At 43.1% G+C, this 18,838-nt stretch overlaps 1 protein-coding gene across 2 annotated transcripts in view; it reads left to right on the plus strand.

Moving 5' to 3' along the window:
• Positions 1-445: 445 nt before the first annotated feature.
• Positions 446-18,838, plus strand: part of EHD4 (EH domain containing 4) — a 128,308-nt gene continuing 109,915 nt past the window's right edge. The window contains exon 1 of one of the 2 annotated variants that reach the window (XM_029598637.1): positions 446-857. In XM_029598637.1, the coding sequence (XP_029454497.1) occupies positions 625-857 (233 nt within the window). In that variant the 5' untranslated portion in view covers positions 446-624. Of the gene's footprint in view, positions 858-4,335; positions 4,465-18,838 lie in introns of those variants that run through there. The other variant, XM_029598638.1, reaches the window with a different exon arrangement.

Genomic DNA, 18,838 nt, shown 5'->3' on the forward strand with positions numbered 1-18,838 from the left:
AAGTCGGAATTACATTTGCTCCCCTCCAGTCTTCAGGCAATGTGCCTATTTTAAATGATAGATTTGAAATTGACTGTTTTGAGTTCCTTCAAGACTCTGGGACGGATACCATCCGGTCCGGTGATTTGTTACTCTACTGGAGACTTGGTGATGGAATACAAATCAAGAAACTGCAGGTTAAACTCGGAGTTTCCAAGTCCAAAGCTACCTCCTCCTGACCTATCCATGCAAATAAACCTGAAATTATTACATTCCCGGCTCTGTGTCAAGCAATCCCTAATCGAGAAGTGCAGTCTGAAATAAACCCTAAGAAAAGCGTGCTATTTCGCCAGCATTAATCATTGCGGTCATTAGACTGCTCACGCAAACATAAACGGAACTTTATGCCAGTCCTTCCCATCCTTTTTTTCCAACTTTAACGGGGTCCCACGCAGCCCTCAGCCGAACGAAGCGACGTGATGACGTGTTCACGCGGAGACAGGGCGGTGGCATGGGCGTGGCCCGGGTCGGAGTCGGTGTCGGGTTGCAGCGCGCGGGCTTGCAGGGAGCGGCTCGGCCTGGCAGTCGGCGGCTGTAGTCGGGTGCTGGCGGGGGTCTCCTGGTTGTCGCTTGGAGGCGGTGAACATGTTCAGCTGGCTGGGGAAGGAGGGCGGCGGGCGCCAGAAGGACGGCGCCGACGTGGTGCAGACGGTGACGGGCGGGCTGAAGACGCTGTACTCGCGCAAGCTGCTGCCGCTGGAGGAGTTCTACCGGTTCCACGAGTTCCATTCGCCGGCGCTGGAGGAGGCCGATTTCGAGAATAAGCCCATGGTGCTGCTGGTGGGGCAGTACAGCACCGGCAAAACCACCTTCATCAGGTAACGCGGGCAGGTGGGGGGCTGCCGGGAAAGTGCTTTTAAAGGGGTTTTCCCGATACAGAAACGAAATCCTCGGGTTTCCGCTTGCCATGCTGTCATAGTTTATGGCGGGTGTCAGCTGATAGTACTTTCGGTGAACACAACAGGTGTCTAATTTGTATATGGGAAGCAGAGAAAATTGAATTGTTCTTGCCTAGTTTGGACGTTTGGTAAGCATTAAACTTCTACCAGAAATAAAACGCCCATGAAAAAACATTAAAATAAAATATGGTATCTGTCCGAGCTAGCCAGAAGTTGATTAATGCCACACTCGACTCCTGATAAAATATCAGAGGGGTGAAAATAAATATTAATACTGATGGCAGGGTGGCTGCAAGAGTATTAGGTGCCCTAAACTAACCAGCTTTGCACCTTGCTCTCCCCTTCACATAGTTAACTTTTGAAAATTAATATTGTTTTACTAAGAATAGAAATTTCTCTATCTTTGCTAGCGGAGTTGTTTTACTTGAAAAAGTTGAATATAAGTGAATATTTAAAACATAGCACAGGCAGAAGGAGAAACAAGTTTTCTAAGGTAAAACTCACATTCATGCATGCACTGCTTGTGATGCCAATTAGAAAAAAAATACTGAAAATTGGCAAACACACTTGGAGTTTTATATAGCAAAACAGCACTCACTTCCAGGATACAAACAGCAACCAACCTCCCCTAGGAAAAGGCTATGGATCTTTACACAGAGAGGTCTGTATTCAGCTGTGACCAGCCAAGAAAATGTCATAAATTTATGTGGATAACTTGGTATTACTGAATATACCCGGCTATCTTAAAGTTAGCCAGATATTATTTGGATAACTTCAGCACTGCTCTTTGGCTGGCCTAAATTTATCTGGCTGTGTTAGCGGGATAACTCTGAAAATCAGGGCTTATCTGGTTGTGTTACGGGCCGATACAGAAAACTTCGCGGGAGAGTGGGCGAGTGCCTGCTCTCCTGGGCGCACGATCCAGTAAATACATTTATGTAAATGGGGGCCCGCTAGGGACACTAGCACATCCCTAGTGACTCCTTTTGACAGAAGTGGTGGCTGTCAGCGGGTTTGACAGCCAACACTCAATTTTACCGGCGTCGGTTCTTGAACCCGCTGACAGCCATGGATTCGGAAAACAGACGCTAGCTAAATTGAGCATCTGTCTTCCAACCCGTGGGCCTCAGGCAGATTTTTAATTTTTTTTTTTTAATTTTTGGGGCCTCCGACTTAATATCGCTATGAAATTAAGTCTGAGGATGTACAGAAAAGCAGTTTTTTCTGCTTTTCTGTACTCTTTCCTGGTGCCGGCCAAAATTAACACCAGCCTTTGGCAGGTGTTAATTTCTGAAAGTAAAATGTGTGGCTTGGCTGCACATTTTACTTTCTATATTGCACAGGAATAACTAATAGGCCCATCAACATGCATTTGCATGATGCGGGCGCTATTAGTTTCGGGGAGGGGGGGAAGGGGTTGGCAGCGCGTTTTAGACGCGCTATTACCCCTTACTGTATAAGTGAGTCGCACTTTACTGTGTCGGCCGTGTTAGCGGCATGACGCTGGAAATCAGGGCTTACCCGGCCGTGTTAGCAGGATGATGCTGGAAATCAGGGCTTACCTGGCCGTGTTAGCGGGATGACGCTGGAAATCAGGGCTTACCTGGCCGTGTTAGCGGGATAATCTGTTCTGCCCCAGAATGCCCCTGGTCCTGAGCAAGCCAGATCATTTTTTAGCAAGGTAAGTTATCCAGCTGTCTTGGGGTTGGACAGTGTGGCAGAATTTCCAAATTGCATCATTTGACTAAGGACAAATGGCACTGAACATAGACCTCAAACTATATAATAGGATCTCATCTCCTTTTATGCATGCAGATCATAAATGCTCGCCCAATAAAGACTAAGGGAGCACAAGTTAGAATTTTTCTTTCTTTCTTTCTTAGTCTGCCTTTCAGCCACTTTGGAGTGGATTACATTCAGGTACTGTAGGTAGAAATAGAAATGAGCAGAGAAAAGCTGCAATAGAAACACCTAAGAAGCCGGACTCAGGGGTGCAACTCTGGACATATTGAAACATTATTACTCCTCAACTCTTGGCCTACCATGTGCTGTTCATTTTAGGGCCAAATATGCCAGTACCACCTACCCTGGAAGACGTCCCAGCCACTAGCAGCAAGGAGGAAGGGTGGACCGAGTATAATGCCTAAGACAGCACCATTGGGGTAGTCATCCATCCAGTCAGCCCTTTGAGCTGTTGTGCAGAGTTGAGAGGAAGTGCGATGTTGCGTGAGCAACAGCTCTCTTGCTGATTCATGACCATGCAATACTCATACTCCTGTGCTGTTCTCGCAATGATCTTTAAAAAAGGTGCCATGCTGCTATAAAGTGACTGAGAGCTGAGTGCCCATGCAAGTCGGCGGTGGGGGGAGCCAACAGTGTCTGTCTGCCGCCTCCTGGAGGCTTCAGGCACTGCTGTAATCCTCCTTTGTCCCTCCTCCAGCAGTCAGCATATAGAGAGCATAGAACTGCACATGTGCTGCTGTGTCTGCTTTTGTCAGTACGTCTGTGTTCAGGGAAGGGGGAGCAGCAGTAGTGTTGGGCTGCATGATGTAACACCTTTATGATGAGATGCCTGGGCAAGGTGCTCCATTCACCCTGTCCTTGTCCTACCACTTAACTGTAGCAAACCTTTTTGCCCATTTTGGAGCTGAAGCGAGCGTGTCACTGCTGCATTGCTGCCCCCCCATAAATGTTACTGCTCTAGGTGACCGCGCGTTTCATCGAATGGTTAAACTGGCCTGGACTAGGTGGAAATGCAATGCTGAGAAGCTTGCTTTTATTAGACTCAGATAACTATATTGACATGACAATTTTACATGTATTGCCAGAGTAATATATAGATTGATTTTATCACCTAGAAACTGGGTGAAATGAAATTGAAGCTCTGATGATAGACAAACCTAAAGAATTACCCCAAAATCTTATTACTCCAACCAGGTGCCAGTGCTATGCAGGCAGCCCTGTCCCCCTCCCGCCCCAAATGTGAATTCACTCAGATGTCTGCAGAACTATTTAGAAAGCTCATTCCTCTTCAGCCAGCCCAGTCCAGATGCATGGGTTGTGCCTCCCAACCAGCAGATGGAGACAGGAGACTAACGCGTTTGCTGACATGACTCCTTTAGAGGCTTCTGTGCTGACCCCTGCCTTCAGCAGATGGCAGGCAGGCATCCCGTGCTGTGAACTGAGGACTGGTGAAGGAGAGAGAAATTTGGGTGGCAGCTTCTGAGGTGAAAGCCTTTGTAGTCCCTCCCTCTGAGCACAGCCAGTGAATCAGGAGGCTTCCAGTTGTTGGAACAGTTTTTTTTTCCCAGATATAGTCGCTGGAATTACCCCCCCCATGCTTTTCTCTTCTAAATAAGGTTCCCTTCTCTATTTTATTCCTGCCTTCTTCTGAGTGCTATGGCTTTGCCTGGTTCCTGCTTGTTAAAGTTTGTAAAAATAAAGGCAGAAGAATGGTTTGCCATCTCAGAGACTTCGAGCTGAGGCAAGGGAGGAAATATCTCTTCAGGAGCACTGGAAGCGCACCGTAAGTTTGCAATGTATATGGATCGTGCTGACGGGCATTGGGAGGAGGAAGCTTCTGTAAATCTTGTGGGGAGGAGAGGGAGAGAGAGCAACACATTGGAATCACCTGCGAAGGGAGGGCCGCATCAGCGGGGGTTGTCTGCAGGCTGTTCTCACTGGGGGTGCTTGCTGCCTCAGTGGGAACAGTGATATTGAAACTGTGAGAAGGGAATAGCTCGGAGTGTGCTGTGCTGGTTCCAGCTGTCTCGGATGCTGCCGTGGTCGGGTCTGCAGCTTCTCCATATGGGAGTTACAAGAGAAGCAGCAACCATTTCTTCAGGTGATGATGCGTTTCCTTCCTCTTCCTTGGCCTCTGTTCCCATGAAGTTTGTGAAGTGTTTGCATCAGGCCCTTTTCTGTGAAAAGAGTGCAGCTCCATGTTTCTCTCCCGCAGGATACCCTCCCCAAGAACTCCTTGGAAAGCCAGAAGAAGATTAAGAAAGGAGAAAATCTTGTGCTTTCAGATCTGTCACTGGTGTACCTTAAGGTTTTAAAGGAAAGAGGGAGAGTTGGAGGAGAAGGAATTTTCCCTAGGGAAGAGGATAATTCAGCTATGATTCGGTTGTTTCACAAAGAGGAACTTTCTCCAATAGTGTTACAATCCCTAAGAATGTTGGACATGGCAAACATTGAAAAAAAAAGAAAAGATTGGAATCTGTTATAGACATAGAAATGATGGCAGAAGAAGACCAAACAGCCCATCCAGTCCGCCCAGCAAGCTTTGCACTTTTTTTTTCTCATACTTCTGTTAGTTACTCTTGGCTCTTAGTAACCTTTTGGTTCTATTTCCCTTCCACCCCCACCAGAAGATCTTATAATATCCATTTTAAGGAAATAATTCAAAGCATTTCCATGGCATAGGTAAGGATTTGATCTGTGTGTAATGGGGTGCCCCAGAGTTTAATTTTAAAGGGGGTAAGACTAGGCTGTATCCCCTCCTGTCTCAGGAAAGGGAAAAGCTGGAATTGCCTCAGTTGGATGTATTCATTTGTGCTGTCACTAGGAGGATCCACCTGCTCCTGTAGACAGGGGCTCTGCCCTCAAGGATGCTCAGGCTAGGAGATAGAAGCTGTACTTGAGTGGGCTTTTGAGGCTGCTGGTTTGGCGCTGTAGGCTGCTGTGTGAAGCGGTATTGTTGCTAAGCAGGCTTGCATATGTCTCAACACATATAGGAAACGACTTTAGAATGTGGAGGGATGATCCTGGAGGATGTAGCTCAGATAGCACAGTGGGTGACCTTAGGCGTATGGCTTTCATTGTAGCTGCTCATTGCTTGCTGTGGCTACATAACTAATCAGCAGTTTCAATTTCCAAGGCAAGATGGACCAAATGTTGCTGCTAAGGAAATCCTTCTTTTTGAAGAAGATTTAGAAAAGTGGGTAAAAGTAAAGGAGGAATCGGGTCCCCGGATTGCCTGAAGGCCAGCCAACGAGAGGATGTTGCAATCTGCTCTTGGAACCGCTTTAGTGATTCCAAGTGTGCGAAGCTGGGGATGTTAGCACATGGCCAGCGGTCTAGACACTTTGGATTCCAGTCCTTTCAGAACTCCAAGAAGGGAGGTAAGGATGGAGTCTCAGGGTGCTCCGGAAGTTCTCAGACCTTGCATTGAATGTGTGGGAGGCCATACTTTGGTACAAAGGCTAAGAGGGCAGTTGTTGGCATTCTACCAGAAGTGGGTCCACATTGTGTCACATCAGTGGGTCTTAGGCATCATCATGGACTGTTTTTCCATCTTTTTCAGATGCTTTCTGGTTTCCTCTTGTCGATCTGCTCATAAGGGGAAGCCATACAGACATTTTTGGATTAAAAACATATTTAAGAAGGCTGTTAAACATCTTTTCTTTCAAGCTTTCCCTGATTTGTCCTAACATCTTTAAGTTTCATACGTTACTTATGTTCTATTCTTTTATGTTAGTCAATTTATTTTATATTAGTCTTTTTAGCTATTTTATTTTACCTTATTTTAATTGTATTATGTATGCACTGTTGTAACGATATAAATACTTTGAAATAAATAAATATGGGTGGTAATTCTAATCCCATACTTTCAATGAGGTTAGGGTCGATACTCCAATTTACTTTGGGGGTATCTTTTGCTCTATTTTGGAACTGAAGCAGCTTAACAAAGTGTTCCATTTCAGAATGGAGACTCCTGAAGTTGATTATAATAGTGCGACAAAGAGAATTCTTAATGTCTAGATCTGATGGAGGCGTACCTACATATCTTGATAAAAGAAGGGTCTCATATCTTCGTATCTTTCTTTTTTTTTTATATTTATTATATTATATTATAATATAAATATATTATTTATTAATATAAAATATATAAAATTTTTATATTCATATCTTCATATCTTCGTCCACATGTATCCTCCAGACCCATCAGAAATGCCTACAAAGGCACCTTAGTCGCAACCCCAGTTAAATCAACACTAAGAAAAAGAGCACTCTCATCTGCGGGACCTCATCAATGGAATGCTCTCCCACCAGACCTACGCCTCGAACCCAGTCTACCAGAGTTCAAAAAAAGATTAAAAACCTGGCTCTTCAGTCAGGCTTTCCAATCACCAGAGTGTAACTAAGCACTTCCTCCTGACTTTCAGATCCTTTCATTACAACGTATCACTAACATCACAGACTCTTAATTTTACACCTTCTTAATCGCAATTTGATCTTAACATAGACAAATCATATAATATATAATTGTATTTTTGTATAATGTTTGGTAGCCCGGTTGTCACTACTATAGTTCTTTGTAAAAAAAGTTGAACACACGTTCTGTTTAATGTTAAATGTTAATTTATTATGGTCACTTCTTAATGTTCCTTGTAATAAGCCCAGGCTGGACTGTCCCAACCAGGGCAACTTATTGTTTAATGTAAACCGGATTGATTTGTATTGTATACAGGAATTCCGGTATATAAAAATTAAAATAAATAAATAAATATCTTTACCTTGAGCGATAGAGGTGGAGTACCTTTTAGTGCTTGGTCTCCGCAGCTTCAATAGCTTTTTCCAAGGTGATGGTAGTGTCGCTGGCCCTGCGAAGAGAAGTATTTTAGTGCATCAATGTCTGGATGATTAGCGGATCTGACTAAAGTTGGCCCAGAAAAGCAAATCACTAATGGCCAAAGTGATGCAGCTTTTGCAGGATCTGGGCTGGGCTTCCAATTTCGGCAAGAGCGTCTTGTTTCTTTCTTGATCCTTGGAGTACATAAGGTTTTGGTTTGACTCCTGGGAAGGTCGAGTCTGGTGCAGAATCAAGTGCATCATGTATTGAAAATTCAGAGATGCATGGTGTGGATTTATCTTCAGGAATTGGGTTCCATTGTGAATGCCTTGGATTCAGTGCCTTGGGCAAGTGTGCAGAGGACGTGGTCTCCTTAGTCCCAGGTGCATTTTATGAGATGACTCTTACGTAAGCCAGAGATGGTTTTGCTTTGTAGCAAAGGGACAAAGGAAATGGATCTTGAATCTCTCATTTGGATAATGGTGACCTCAGATGCCAGTCGCTGGGGCACTCACTGTAAAGTGACTCATTGCACTTGGAATCCGGATGAAGCCAAGTGGTCCATCAATCTGTTAGAAACCAGAGTGAAAGAGAAGGCACTCCTTTTAGTTTGCTTCCATTCTTCAGGGTAGGCAGTCAGGTTCTTGTTAGCCAATGGCTACAATGGTGACATTGTGATTCCTTGAGGCGAGGTCAGGTGTCAGCATGTGGCGGAAGAGGTAAGTCTGTGGTTAGTCTGAGGGAAGACTGGGTCTTAAATTTAAAGACACACTCGATCATAATCTTAAACTCTGCAAAGTATCTCGGCTACTAGCAGCCCGATGCAATATTGGGTGCTAAGGTCAGTGCGCCTCAGAATGTGCGGTTGGATATGCTAGATTTATGCCCGATGCAATACCAGGATTAATGCATCCAAAATCACGTCCAAACCAGCGCATAACTAATAGTGCTCATCACAATTAAATGCATGTTGATGAGGCTATTAGCTAGTACATCTGATGTAAAAAGTTACCGTGCACTGGACACGCACATTTTTATGCTCAAAAATTAACACAAGCCCCAGAGCTGGCGGTAAGTTTAGAGACTCCTCATAAAATTGAGCGTCCATTTTCCTGACCTGAGAACAGCCTCATGTGCTGAGCGCTCAATGCCATGGATGTGCGAGGGATGCATAATTTATCCCTAGTGTGTCCTTTTTAGCACAGCAGCTCATTTACCTATTTCATCGAGCACCCCAAGAGAGGTGATTGTGTGTGCGTTTAAAAAAAAAAAAAAAAGGTGCATTCAGATTGGACACACATTTGTAGCGTGTCTGTATAGCATCGGCCCGTAGGAGTACATGGCTTAGATAGGATCAGATGGCAGCACTGTCATTTGCCCATCCAAAGCCTGGGAACCAAGCATGCTCGCTCACGAAAAGAGGCCAGCTCTGTAACACTAATGGTGGGTTTTACCTGCAGTTTCTTCTTTAGGTCAAGGATCGGTGTAGCATCAGCAGACACAAAGGGAGCTGCTGAAAACTCATATTGTTATTGACATGAAACTTTCATATACAATATGCCTCGCCCCTAGTATTTCTCTGGCTGCCTCCACTGGTTTTGTACTATCCTGAATACTTCAGTGAAACATGTTTTTTTATAATTACGAAATGGTCATCTGAGTGGCTAAGAAGCTTTTTCGAAAAGCCAAGAGCATTGATGCCTGAGGAGGTGGCAGCAACATTATAATTACGTCATTACTCAAACATAATGCTCTGCCCTGTGAAATAAAGAAACCTGATACTTATCATGAGTCTTTGTTTTTTTCCACCAGTTCGAGCTCATGGGTTGTAGATAAAGGTATTTGTCGTAAGGAAATGGAAACGTGCAAGAACAACCTTCAAGCATAAAATCAAGCTGATTAAAAAAAAAAAAAAAAAGTAGCATTCTCAAATTCTTTTGTGGTAGCAAGCTAAAAGTTAACTATTCGAAAAGAAAACAAGCATTCGGGATATATAAGTAAATACACACTGCCTGTAACAACACAAATTCTATTACCATTGACTTTTTTTTTGTTTTTGTGTGTGGATAAAATCAAACATAAGATCCCAAGGGCTGAGGATTGCTCTTTCATGTCCTTTCTGGTTACGGTTGAGGGCCTGCACTATCTGGGGGGTGGGGAGGGGCTGTGTATGAATGTTCTGCTATTAAACTCCATTGGGGACGGGATGACTGTTGTCAGTGCAGGAGGGTAAAACCACCTGTGACAAGAAAATAAACACTGTTGCTATTCTTATTTTGTACTTACTTCGTGCTTGGAAATTAGTTTGGCTTTTGTCCTTTTTCTCTTAGCATGACTAGCTAAAGCTGTCTTCACAATATCTTGGATACTTTCCCAGGTGGTTTGGGGGGTGGAAAGGAAAAAAAAATACCGAAAGAAACAAACTAGCCATCACTTTTTAGCCTTCTCTCATAAGGGAAAGGTGGCTTGTGAGGTGGGGGAATCACTTTATAACTCTTACATTTGGTGACTTTTCAGGACATGTCGGGGGGGGGGGGACACGGGACATGAGGATTCTGACCCAGGATGTTCCTTGTTTTCAGAGCCACAGACATGCTTGGGTTTTGGAAAGCAAACCCCATTAGTTCTGGGTTGCACTTGTTCTAATCTGTATCGTATTTATCTTTTGGGAGTTGTAGAAAAATACATTACATACACGGGCAGATTTTAAATGGGTCACGCGTGTGCCGAGCCTATCTTCAAAAAGGCCTGGCCACTTGTGCAAAGGCAGGTACGTGCGCAAGGGGCGGGCGGGCCAGGACAGCGGCATTGATCGATGTCCCGGAGCCTTGTGTGCCGGGCCGGGTGCCGGTGCACGCAACTTAATTCAGGTTGGGCCCTGAAGTAAGTTGGAAGACAAAAAAAAAAGAAAAGGTTGGAATTAGGGGTTGGGGAGGAGAAGGGAAGGGAGGTTAGAGTAGGGGGTAGGGAAGTTCCCTCCCAGTCCCTTCTTTAATTAGAGAGGACTGGGACGGAACTGGGGAAGGCCGTGATGCGTCGCTGTGCGAAACTAGCAAAAATCTACCCCCGCCTTGCTCACATGGAGTGCATGAATGCGTGCGTACATATTAAAATCTAACCCATAATGTACAGAATAAACTATAAAAGACAGGGGTAGATGTAGACTCAGGCAGGTGGCATTCTATATTTTACTTTATAGTGGAAGTAGGAAAGTGATCATTGCTTATTGTATATTTGAATAAGTGAGTTTTTGTAAACTTTATTTTTTGACATAAAGCTGTGCATAAGCTAAGAAGTTAATTTTATTAGTCCAGAAAGCTGGCAGCGATGATCTTATAAAGATGCCTTCCTGACTACTCAGAATTTTACTTATTTTCTTGTTGAATGTAGCATTTGAGTAACATTTTGGACCAAAAATGTTGGTAGTTCATTTTTAATTTGGAGTGAAATGGACCACCCAAAAAGTATTAGTATCTTATATCAACAGCTCCTAAAATTTACTTGCTTTTTTATTTTGCTTTATTTTTCCCTGCTTTGGAATCTAATTTCCAGTCCTAGAGAAACTGCTACCTAAGTACTTTGAAAGAAGAATTTTTCAATGAATTCCTGAATAAAATCTACGGTTGACAAATGATCAGCAATCAGGAAATTCGCACTCCATCAAAAAACCATGGTAGCAACATCTTTATGCATTCAATATATAAACACAGCATGAAGACCAGAAATGCACTGCCAGTATCTTGACAGTGGCTGTCATCAGCTCAGTATCACCCAGTGACACACTCCATTTTCATAAATCACTGTAACAGTTTCATGCCAGAAGCCTCCGAAAGCCCCTTCCACTACATCAGTGATAACTGGAGGCTTCTGGCAGCTCCCTGTTAAAGTGACCTGTGACAACTGAGCTGGTGAAAGCCCCTGTCAAAGGCAATGGCAGCACATTACTGGGATGGGAGCTCTGTTTTATAAAGGTTCTCAAATCTACCAGGAGTGTAATCAAGATATGTAAATTAGACTGCTTCTTATATCAAATGTATATTAATATATTTAATGCAAATTCTAAGCAGACATCCTGAAAATCAGGTCTTTTTGGGAACCACAAAGATTAGATACAACGGTTGGTTCTTCAAACCTGGGAGAAATACCTATAATTCCATGTGGCCATGCTGAGTTGATTCTTGGTTTACCTTATTGCATGTATGGAGGTGGAATTCTGATGGCTTTAAGAAAAGCAGGACTATTATCTCCGTGCATTTGATGGGAGAAACTCAGAACTGCCTCGTTTTTGGTTTTTTTTTCATGGAACTGTATGTGTGGTGGAGCAAATTTTGAAAAATTATTTTAACTTAGCTAGATTATTTACAGAAACTCTTGTAGCGTGGTTTCTCTAAGCTGGTTTGAGTGTCTGCAGTGATTCAAAAACTCCGTCTTAACTGTCCAGTGGGGGAACTGGTCACCTCGGTTTCTCTGTATGCACAAATACTCTTCAAACAGGTGTTCATCATTTCAGAGGACTTTGCTTTATTCATGATAGCAGTTGTATTGATCTGTTATAAGTCTATTTTACAGTCATTTAAAGCTTGATGCAGTAAATGGTGCATTGAAACCTTGCCTTGTTTTCCTGCATTTAGAGGTCAGACTTTCAATCAGTCTGAGAGAGGTCAGATCCTTGATTAAAAAGATTGACCCCCCCCCCTCCTTCAAACAATATCTAATGATACTGTGTCCATGTAGTCACTTGTGTCACCTTCCTGCCACCATTTAAGTACTCTGGAGTGGGGAGCTAACTTCTCCATTTTTTTTAAACGTATTGTTACTGGCTCCCCAGGTGTATTCTTCCCAACATGTAGCTTACTCCCTGGAGTTGTGGTGGAGTGACTTCCAGATGTGCTTTTTATCCTTCAACATCCAGGAAAGGAGCTCTCCAGTAGCTCCTCTCCCTCTCTTCCCCTTTCTTGAGAAGATCCTCTCATGGCAAGAAACTAACAACGTCCCGCAAGTAGGGCTGGCTTTTGGGGGTGTGGCCTGTGTGGCCGCACAGGTCACCGTGTATGAGGGGGCGCTGCCATGCTGGCAACCCCTCCCGTCATACCCTTCCACATGTAGGCAGAGGGAAAAAGAGGCAGACAATGCTGGGCAAAGAGTGTGTGGGGGGGGAGAGAAGGGTAGGAGAGAGAGAGGGGCATATATTGTACTGGAACCACTGCCACTACTGAGGAAAGGGGCACTGTGCCAGAACTGCCACCCCCAGAGGTGCCAGTTTCAGTTTTTGCATATGGCGCTGGTAGCCTAGAGCCGGCCCTGCCCACAAGGGTCTCCCTACACAACCTTCTGCGGGTGTACTGGGTTATATCATTCCCTTCTTTAGAGAATCTTAATCCATTTAGACAACTTTTATTAAATTTATTTTTACGAAAACCATATTTGCTTCAAATTCCCTGTTTAGAGTTTTCTTTTCCTTCAGTGTATGAGTAATAGAGCCTCTATCCTGTGTTGTTATGCTCTTAAGTTAATATTCCTAGTGTTATCCTATAATGTGCCAAGAACCTTGAAAGTGACTCCTTGCCTTGCGTCCCTCCTGGGGCAGGTTTGTCAGTAGGCGGAGTGGGCAAGAGCCTGTGGGCAGCTGCTCTGCTTGTGTGAGTCACTTGTTTTACATCGGCTGTGGGTACTGGATCTTTACAGTTCCTCTTCCTCCTCCTCCTTTTCTAAATCATAAGGGCCTTGTTGAAACCCAGCAGCATTTAGTAACTGTTTCGTTCTGACTGTACTCTGTGCTTCCGCCCAGCTAAATGTTGCATTGCGGGTGGGGAGGGAAGAGGGATAACCAACTGCCCACATGTCTAAGGGCGCCTGCGGGTGTAAATCTGCTGCTGCTCCTCATTTCATTCATGGAAGAGGGGACCTTTTTCTTAGCATTGTGGGAGAGTTGAAGGGTTAGAGCAATTATTTTGATTGTGTTTTGGTTTTGAAAGTGATTTTAAATGCTTTTCAGGAACTTTTAATTTCTTTGAGGTATTAGTGTCTTCCTAAAGAGTGTTTTTTTTTTTTTTTTTTTTATCGACACCACTTGTTTTTAAAGCGGCGAATCTTGGCTGAATTTTTACAGGGTATGCAAAATTTGAACTGCGGAGTGGTGCTGCACATTTACCTGAACTCCACATTCTTAATAAGGAACTTTTTTTTTTTCCCTACTTGTATATTGACTTTTTTCAAGACTTTGTGCATGAAAAATTAGTGTGTGTGAGTGCAACTAGTCTCTACTCACAAATTCTATGTTTATAAAGGTTGAAAATGCACATGTATATTCACTTTCAGGTGCACATAGGTGCATAAAAAAAAGGGGTTGACTGGGGCGTTCCGGGTGGGGCGACACTTGTGAGTGTAAATAGCTATTTTAAGACACCCACCTAGGTTTTCCAAATTACTCATGTAGTTTTACACCTGCTAATTATCTGGCATAAATGACTTTCAATGTGTTTATTGTATAGTATTGACTAGGTGGGAGGTCTGGGGTGAACTGGGAAGAGTACGGGCTGAAGAACCAGGAAGGTCTCAGTGACCTGGGTGGACTAACTTCTAAACTGGTTAATTTCATTTATGAATGCATGTTTTAAAGTTGTTAGACTTAAGCATGTAAATCAGAACTTATACAAGTCGTATGTTACTTTCATGTGAAAGTATATGCCTGCATGTTTTTAAAATCGGAAAACTGCATTGAAAGCATTGATATACGTGGTTTAAGTACCTTGCATAGAGTCGTGCATAAGCCTACATATGCACGTATGTTTTGGGGTGGAGATACATATATTTCTTGAAACATGCATCTGTTATACGCATGGCTTATAAAATACCTAAGTACATCTGCTCGCTGCCATACATATTTTTTGAAAGTTATCCTCTGTATGTATACTGTAGTTCTTGTTTTCATGTTCTGTCTGGCCCAGTAAAGTAGTCCAAGTTATTTGATTTTCTTTCTTTGAGTAAGTGAGTCAGAGAACGAGAGAGATTATTTATACATACATGAAAAATTATTTCAATTTTTTAAAATCTGAAGGTATTTTTTTATGTAGGTGAGCTAATTTATACAGACTTGGAGAGTTCTGATAAACGTTCAGTAGAGCTAAACTGCTGATTTCAATCATAAATTGTTACAAGCTTTACGTCTGCATTTTTGGGATGTATTTGCTGTAATGTTTTCATATTACACTTTAGTTTTTATAAATTTGTATATTTCTTTAATTTTCTTAATTTCTTCGTTTTCTGTGTGTAACCCCCTATCACTGTTTGTTTTATTGTGTCTTTCTGTAACTATATGATCTTGATAACTTTAGTCTTGAGTGTCAGAATGCACTGTTGCTATTCAGGATGTAATGGGCACACACACCTACCTTCCTTCCTGCATTCGTTGGAGGTAGATTACAAAGTTGAGGCAGGCTAGCAAATAATTTCGAACACTAAGCTTAGGCTCGTGAGCCCTATTATCATATTGCTGAAACGCTTATCCCACCTTCAAAATTTCTGTGGTTTCTTGATCAATTATGCTCTGAAGAAAATAGTAAAATATTAGTAGTGTGTTGGACTCCATTTTAAAACAATCTGCCCATCCAACAATATATTGGGAAAGTTACCTGCTTGTCAGGGACTAGCAGTGTTCTGAATGGACTCCTTCAGTCCTTTCCGGTTTTCAGGTGTTCTGTCATGAAGAAAAAGAACATCTTCAGGCCGATACACTAAGACTCGCGAGAGAGCGGGCGCTCCGTGTTGAGCACTCACTCTCCTGACGCGTGCCCAGCCACCTCTCCTAGGTGCGTGATTCTTTATTTAAATGAGGGGTCACGCTAACAAGGAGGCGCTGGGGACAATAAGCGCATCCCTAGCGCCTCCTTATTAACGTACAGGTGGCTGTCAGTGGGTTCTGACAACTGATGCTGAATTTTACCAGTGTCTTTCTGAACCCGCTGACAGCCATGGGTTAGGAAAACGGACGCCGGTAAAATTGAGCACCCGTTTTTCTAACCTGCTGACGGGCAGATTTTCTTTTTGTAAATTTTTGGTTCCTCAGACTTAATATCGCACGTCCAATCGCATGCTAAATGGTACTGTACCGGCCTCCTTATGTGCAGTCCATATCTGTCCATCTGTCTGTATTTCTCTGTGCATATTTGCATTGTCAACCACATGGAGATGCTGTGGCAGAAAGTAGCCATAGCCTTTAAAGCTAGTACTTGGCTAAACCTGGCCATCTGGTCCAGTAGAGCAGCCTCACTGGGGAGAGGGGGAAGGTGTGATGCTGAAGCAGGCAAGGAAAGACGCTTGCAGTATCTGACACCATTGGAAAGACAAACGCTCGAGTATCAGGGTGGGAGTCCATGTGGACACCAACTTGGACCTGTGCAAGATTGTAAATATAGTCCTGTGGCTCGGGGGGGATATGTGCAGGTTGAACCCCTCTGTGAGCTTTTACAGGTCAGAAGGCCTGAGAGAGACAGTACTAGGCTGAGCCTATCGAGAGAGGAGGGTCAGTGCTGACTTTCAGCATAAAGTACCCTCTGGAAAGAGCACTGTTGAATCCCTCTATACAACTCTGAGTTTTTTATTTTTTTTTATTTTATTTTTTATTTTATTCTGAGTTCCTTTACTACTGTTAAAGTTTTTTTTTTTTTTTTTTATAATTAAACTTGACGCGACCTGGTTCATGCGTTTAAAATTAGTTCTCGGACAGTCTCCTAACAGTTTGATGTAACCTATTCCATTCTATATTCCATGTACTGTTCTATGTAACAAGTTGTTCTACTGTATTATTGCTAAACCTCGGTATATAAAAGCTCTGAAATAAAATAAATAAATAAATCTCTTGGAAGTACAGCCTTTTCTATTTGTTAACATTAAGATTCAGTATTATGAGACTGATTTGTTCAGTATCTCACTGGTATTCACCCAGAACAACTGAATCTGCCAAATAGTATGGCTATCTCCAAACGAGGTTTGGATAAAATGTTTTTATTTCAGAATCTCTGCAGAGATTTGAGGGTTATTTGGCACGCTGGCTTATCTTCTTCTATTACTACTATACATTGTTATAGCGCTACCTGACATGCTGCGCTGTTGTATGATATCATTTAACATAGAGCGGTAACTACATTATGGAGAAATTAAGTACTTTTTTTTTATGTGAATTTGTGATGCTTTTGTATAAATGTTATTAAACGGGAATTTCTATCACATCTGCCATGAAAGTAGCATTAACTTTCCAGCCGTGTGTGTGTGTGTGTGTCTTTTAGCTGCAAGTGCACCCTGTATGCTACCTCTGCTTTGTGGTGTGTCACTGTTTTTAAGCAAGGAACTAGACATTGCACTCTGTTCTCATATTTCACAAACCATGATGTACTTTGTATCACTGACAGTTCCTGGTTTCATTAAGCTGTCTCTTTTTAGCATTTTGTTTTGACTTGAGTAGCTTTTTTTCTAGCTGAGCTTCAAAGGAACAGGTAACATCTTAGATTCTGTTCCAGTTTGGATAAGTGTTTCCCGGTGGTCACTGATTGGATTGGGGCTTCATTTATTCTGCACTTTTTTTGTTTTATTTTTTGAGGAGATCCGAATTATCATGATCTCTGGCCATGAAATAATAGACCTTGCTGTCATGCAAATTTCCAGATTATGGGCAGCATCAGGATTTATTTTGGCCCATCTGTTTTAAAACCACTTTATATAATGTGGAAGAGTCTCTGAGGACTTGAGTTTCTTTTGAGAAATATATTTCATAATGAAATATGTCTGGCGCTTAAGTGAATGTGTGTGAATGGTATGGGGTTTTAGGATTGGATTCCCATTGTAAAAAAAAAAAAAAAGAAAATCCTGGTGCTTTTTTAGTTTGTGTGTAAATATTTTTTAAATATATATTTTTTTCAGTAGTTTCCTCTTATTTGTGAGTAACAGGTATAAACTTAGATTGTAAGCCCTATGCTACATAAATGCAGTCGGTCATGAAAAGTGGAATATCAATCAGAAGTTAAATATCCTGTTTATAGTGCAGACTGGTAAGACTTGGTATTTTTAGGTACAGCAGGGCCAGTGAGGAAAGCAGCTTCCATTTATCTCTGTGTGTCAGACCTGTCACTTGCATCCTTTTAAGCCGGCATGGAGGCAAGAGAGCTTGGGCTGGTGCCAAAGCTCAGCAGACTCTGAAAAGACTGGATGTTGAATTAGATTTCCATGCCAATGTGAAAAGGGTCAAAAAAATATTTTTTTTTTTTTTTTTTTTTGGAGGAATCTCCTTTCCCTTAGGGCACAGTTAGCATGGTGAAGCTGCAAGTGAGACTTAAGAAACTTCCTTCTCTTCTTGGAGCCGTACATGTGAAATGGCTGGGGAAGAGGGGTGTGGGGTGGGTTGTGGGAAGCCACAGGGTTCCCCCCCTGAGGCCTAGATCAAGAAGGACCTGTGGTTGGGGAAAAGCAGCATCATGCTGCATCAGGGAGAGCAGAGCAGGATTACACAGTGCACTGCCCCTCTGAGCTGCTCTTTGCCTTTCTACAAATGATGAAGCTGGAGTGAGGGGGGGGGGGGGGGAGTGCTGCCACCGCCATCTCTCATGGAGCGAGAGGCAGCGTGAGAGCCGCGGCCACTGTCGCTTAGTGCAGGCTGCTTGGGATAACAGGCGAGAGAGTACGGCTGGTTCTTTCATTTAAAGCAGCAGCGTGGAGGAGTTGCGTCCGGCCTTTGCTACATCTGGAAGGCTTGAGGAGACATCCAGGGGTCTTGGGAAAGGAAAGCCCCCAGTGCTGTAATAAAATAAGAGACTACGTCCTGATGTGATTATAGCGATGCTACAGCCCAAAAGGACACAGATCATGCCGTCGCAGTTAAACATATAGAGAGATAAATGAAATTAAAGCAAGGGATCACATGGGAATTGGTTGGGAAGACCCCAAGCAAGCCTCATGCCAAAACAATAAACATAAGGCACAGCCATGGACTGTGCTAATGTCACTGCAGGATTTCTAGTTTAAATAAAGAAAATGGGGTAAAATGGGTGCCGGGGTGCATGCTAAAGAGGCATCTGTGTTTGGACCAGGAAACTTGTAGAACGTGCAATACGTAGGAAGCTCTATTCCAAGCAAGCTACAGTAGTCCAGTCCAGGTTTTACATACAAAGGATCCCCTAGACCACTCTGACACCGGTTAAAAGGACTTAACAGGTCACCATTGGGAGACAAGATCCCACTCCTTCTCCCTTTTCTTGGCCCAATCCTCTTCTTTCGCCCTTCCCTACAGCACCTTCCTATTCTCACCCCCTCTCTCCTCTCTAACCTCCCTTGTCCC

The sequence above is a fragment of the Rhinatrema bivittatum genome, chromosome 4 (genome assembly GCF_901001135.1).
Source record: "Rhinatrema bivittatum chromosome 4, aRhiBiv1.1, whole genome shotgun sequence".
NCBI lineage: Eukaryota > Metazoa > Chordata > Amphibia > Gymnophiona > Rhinatrematidae > Rhinatrema > Rhinatrema bivittatum.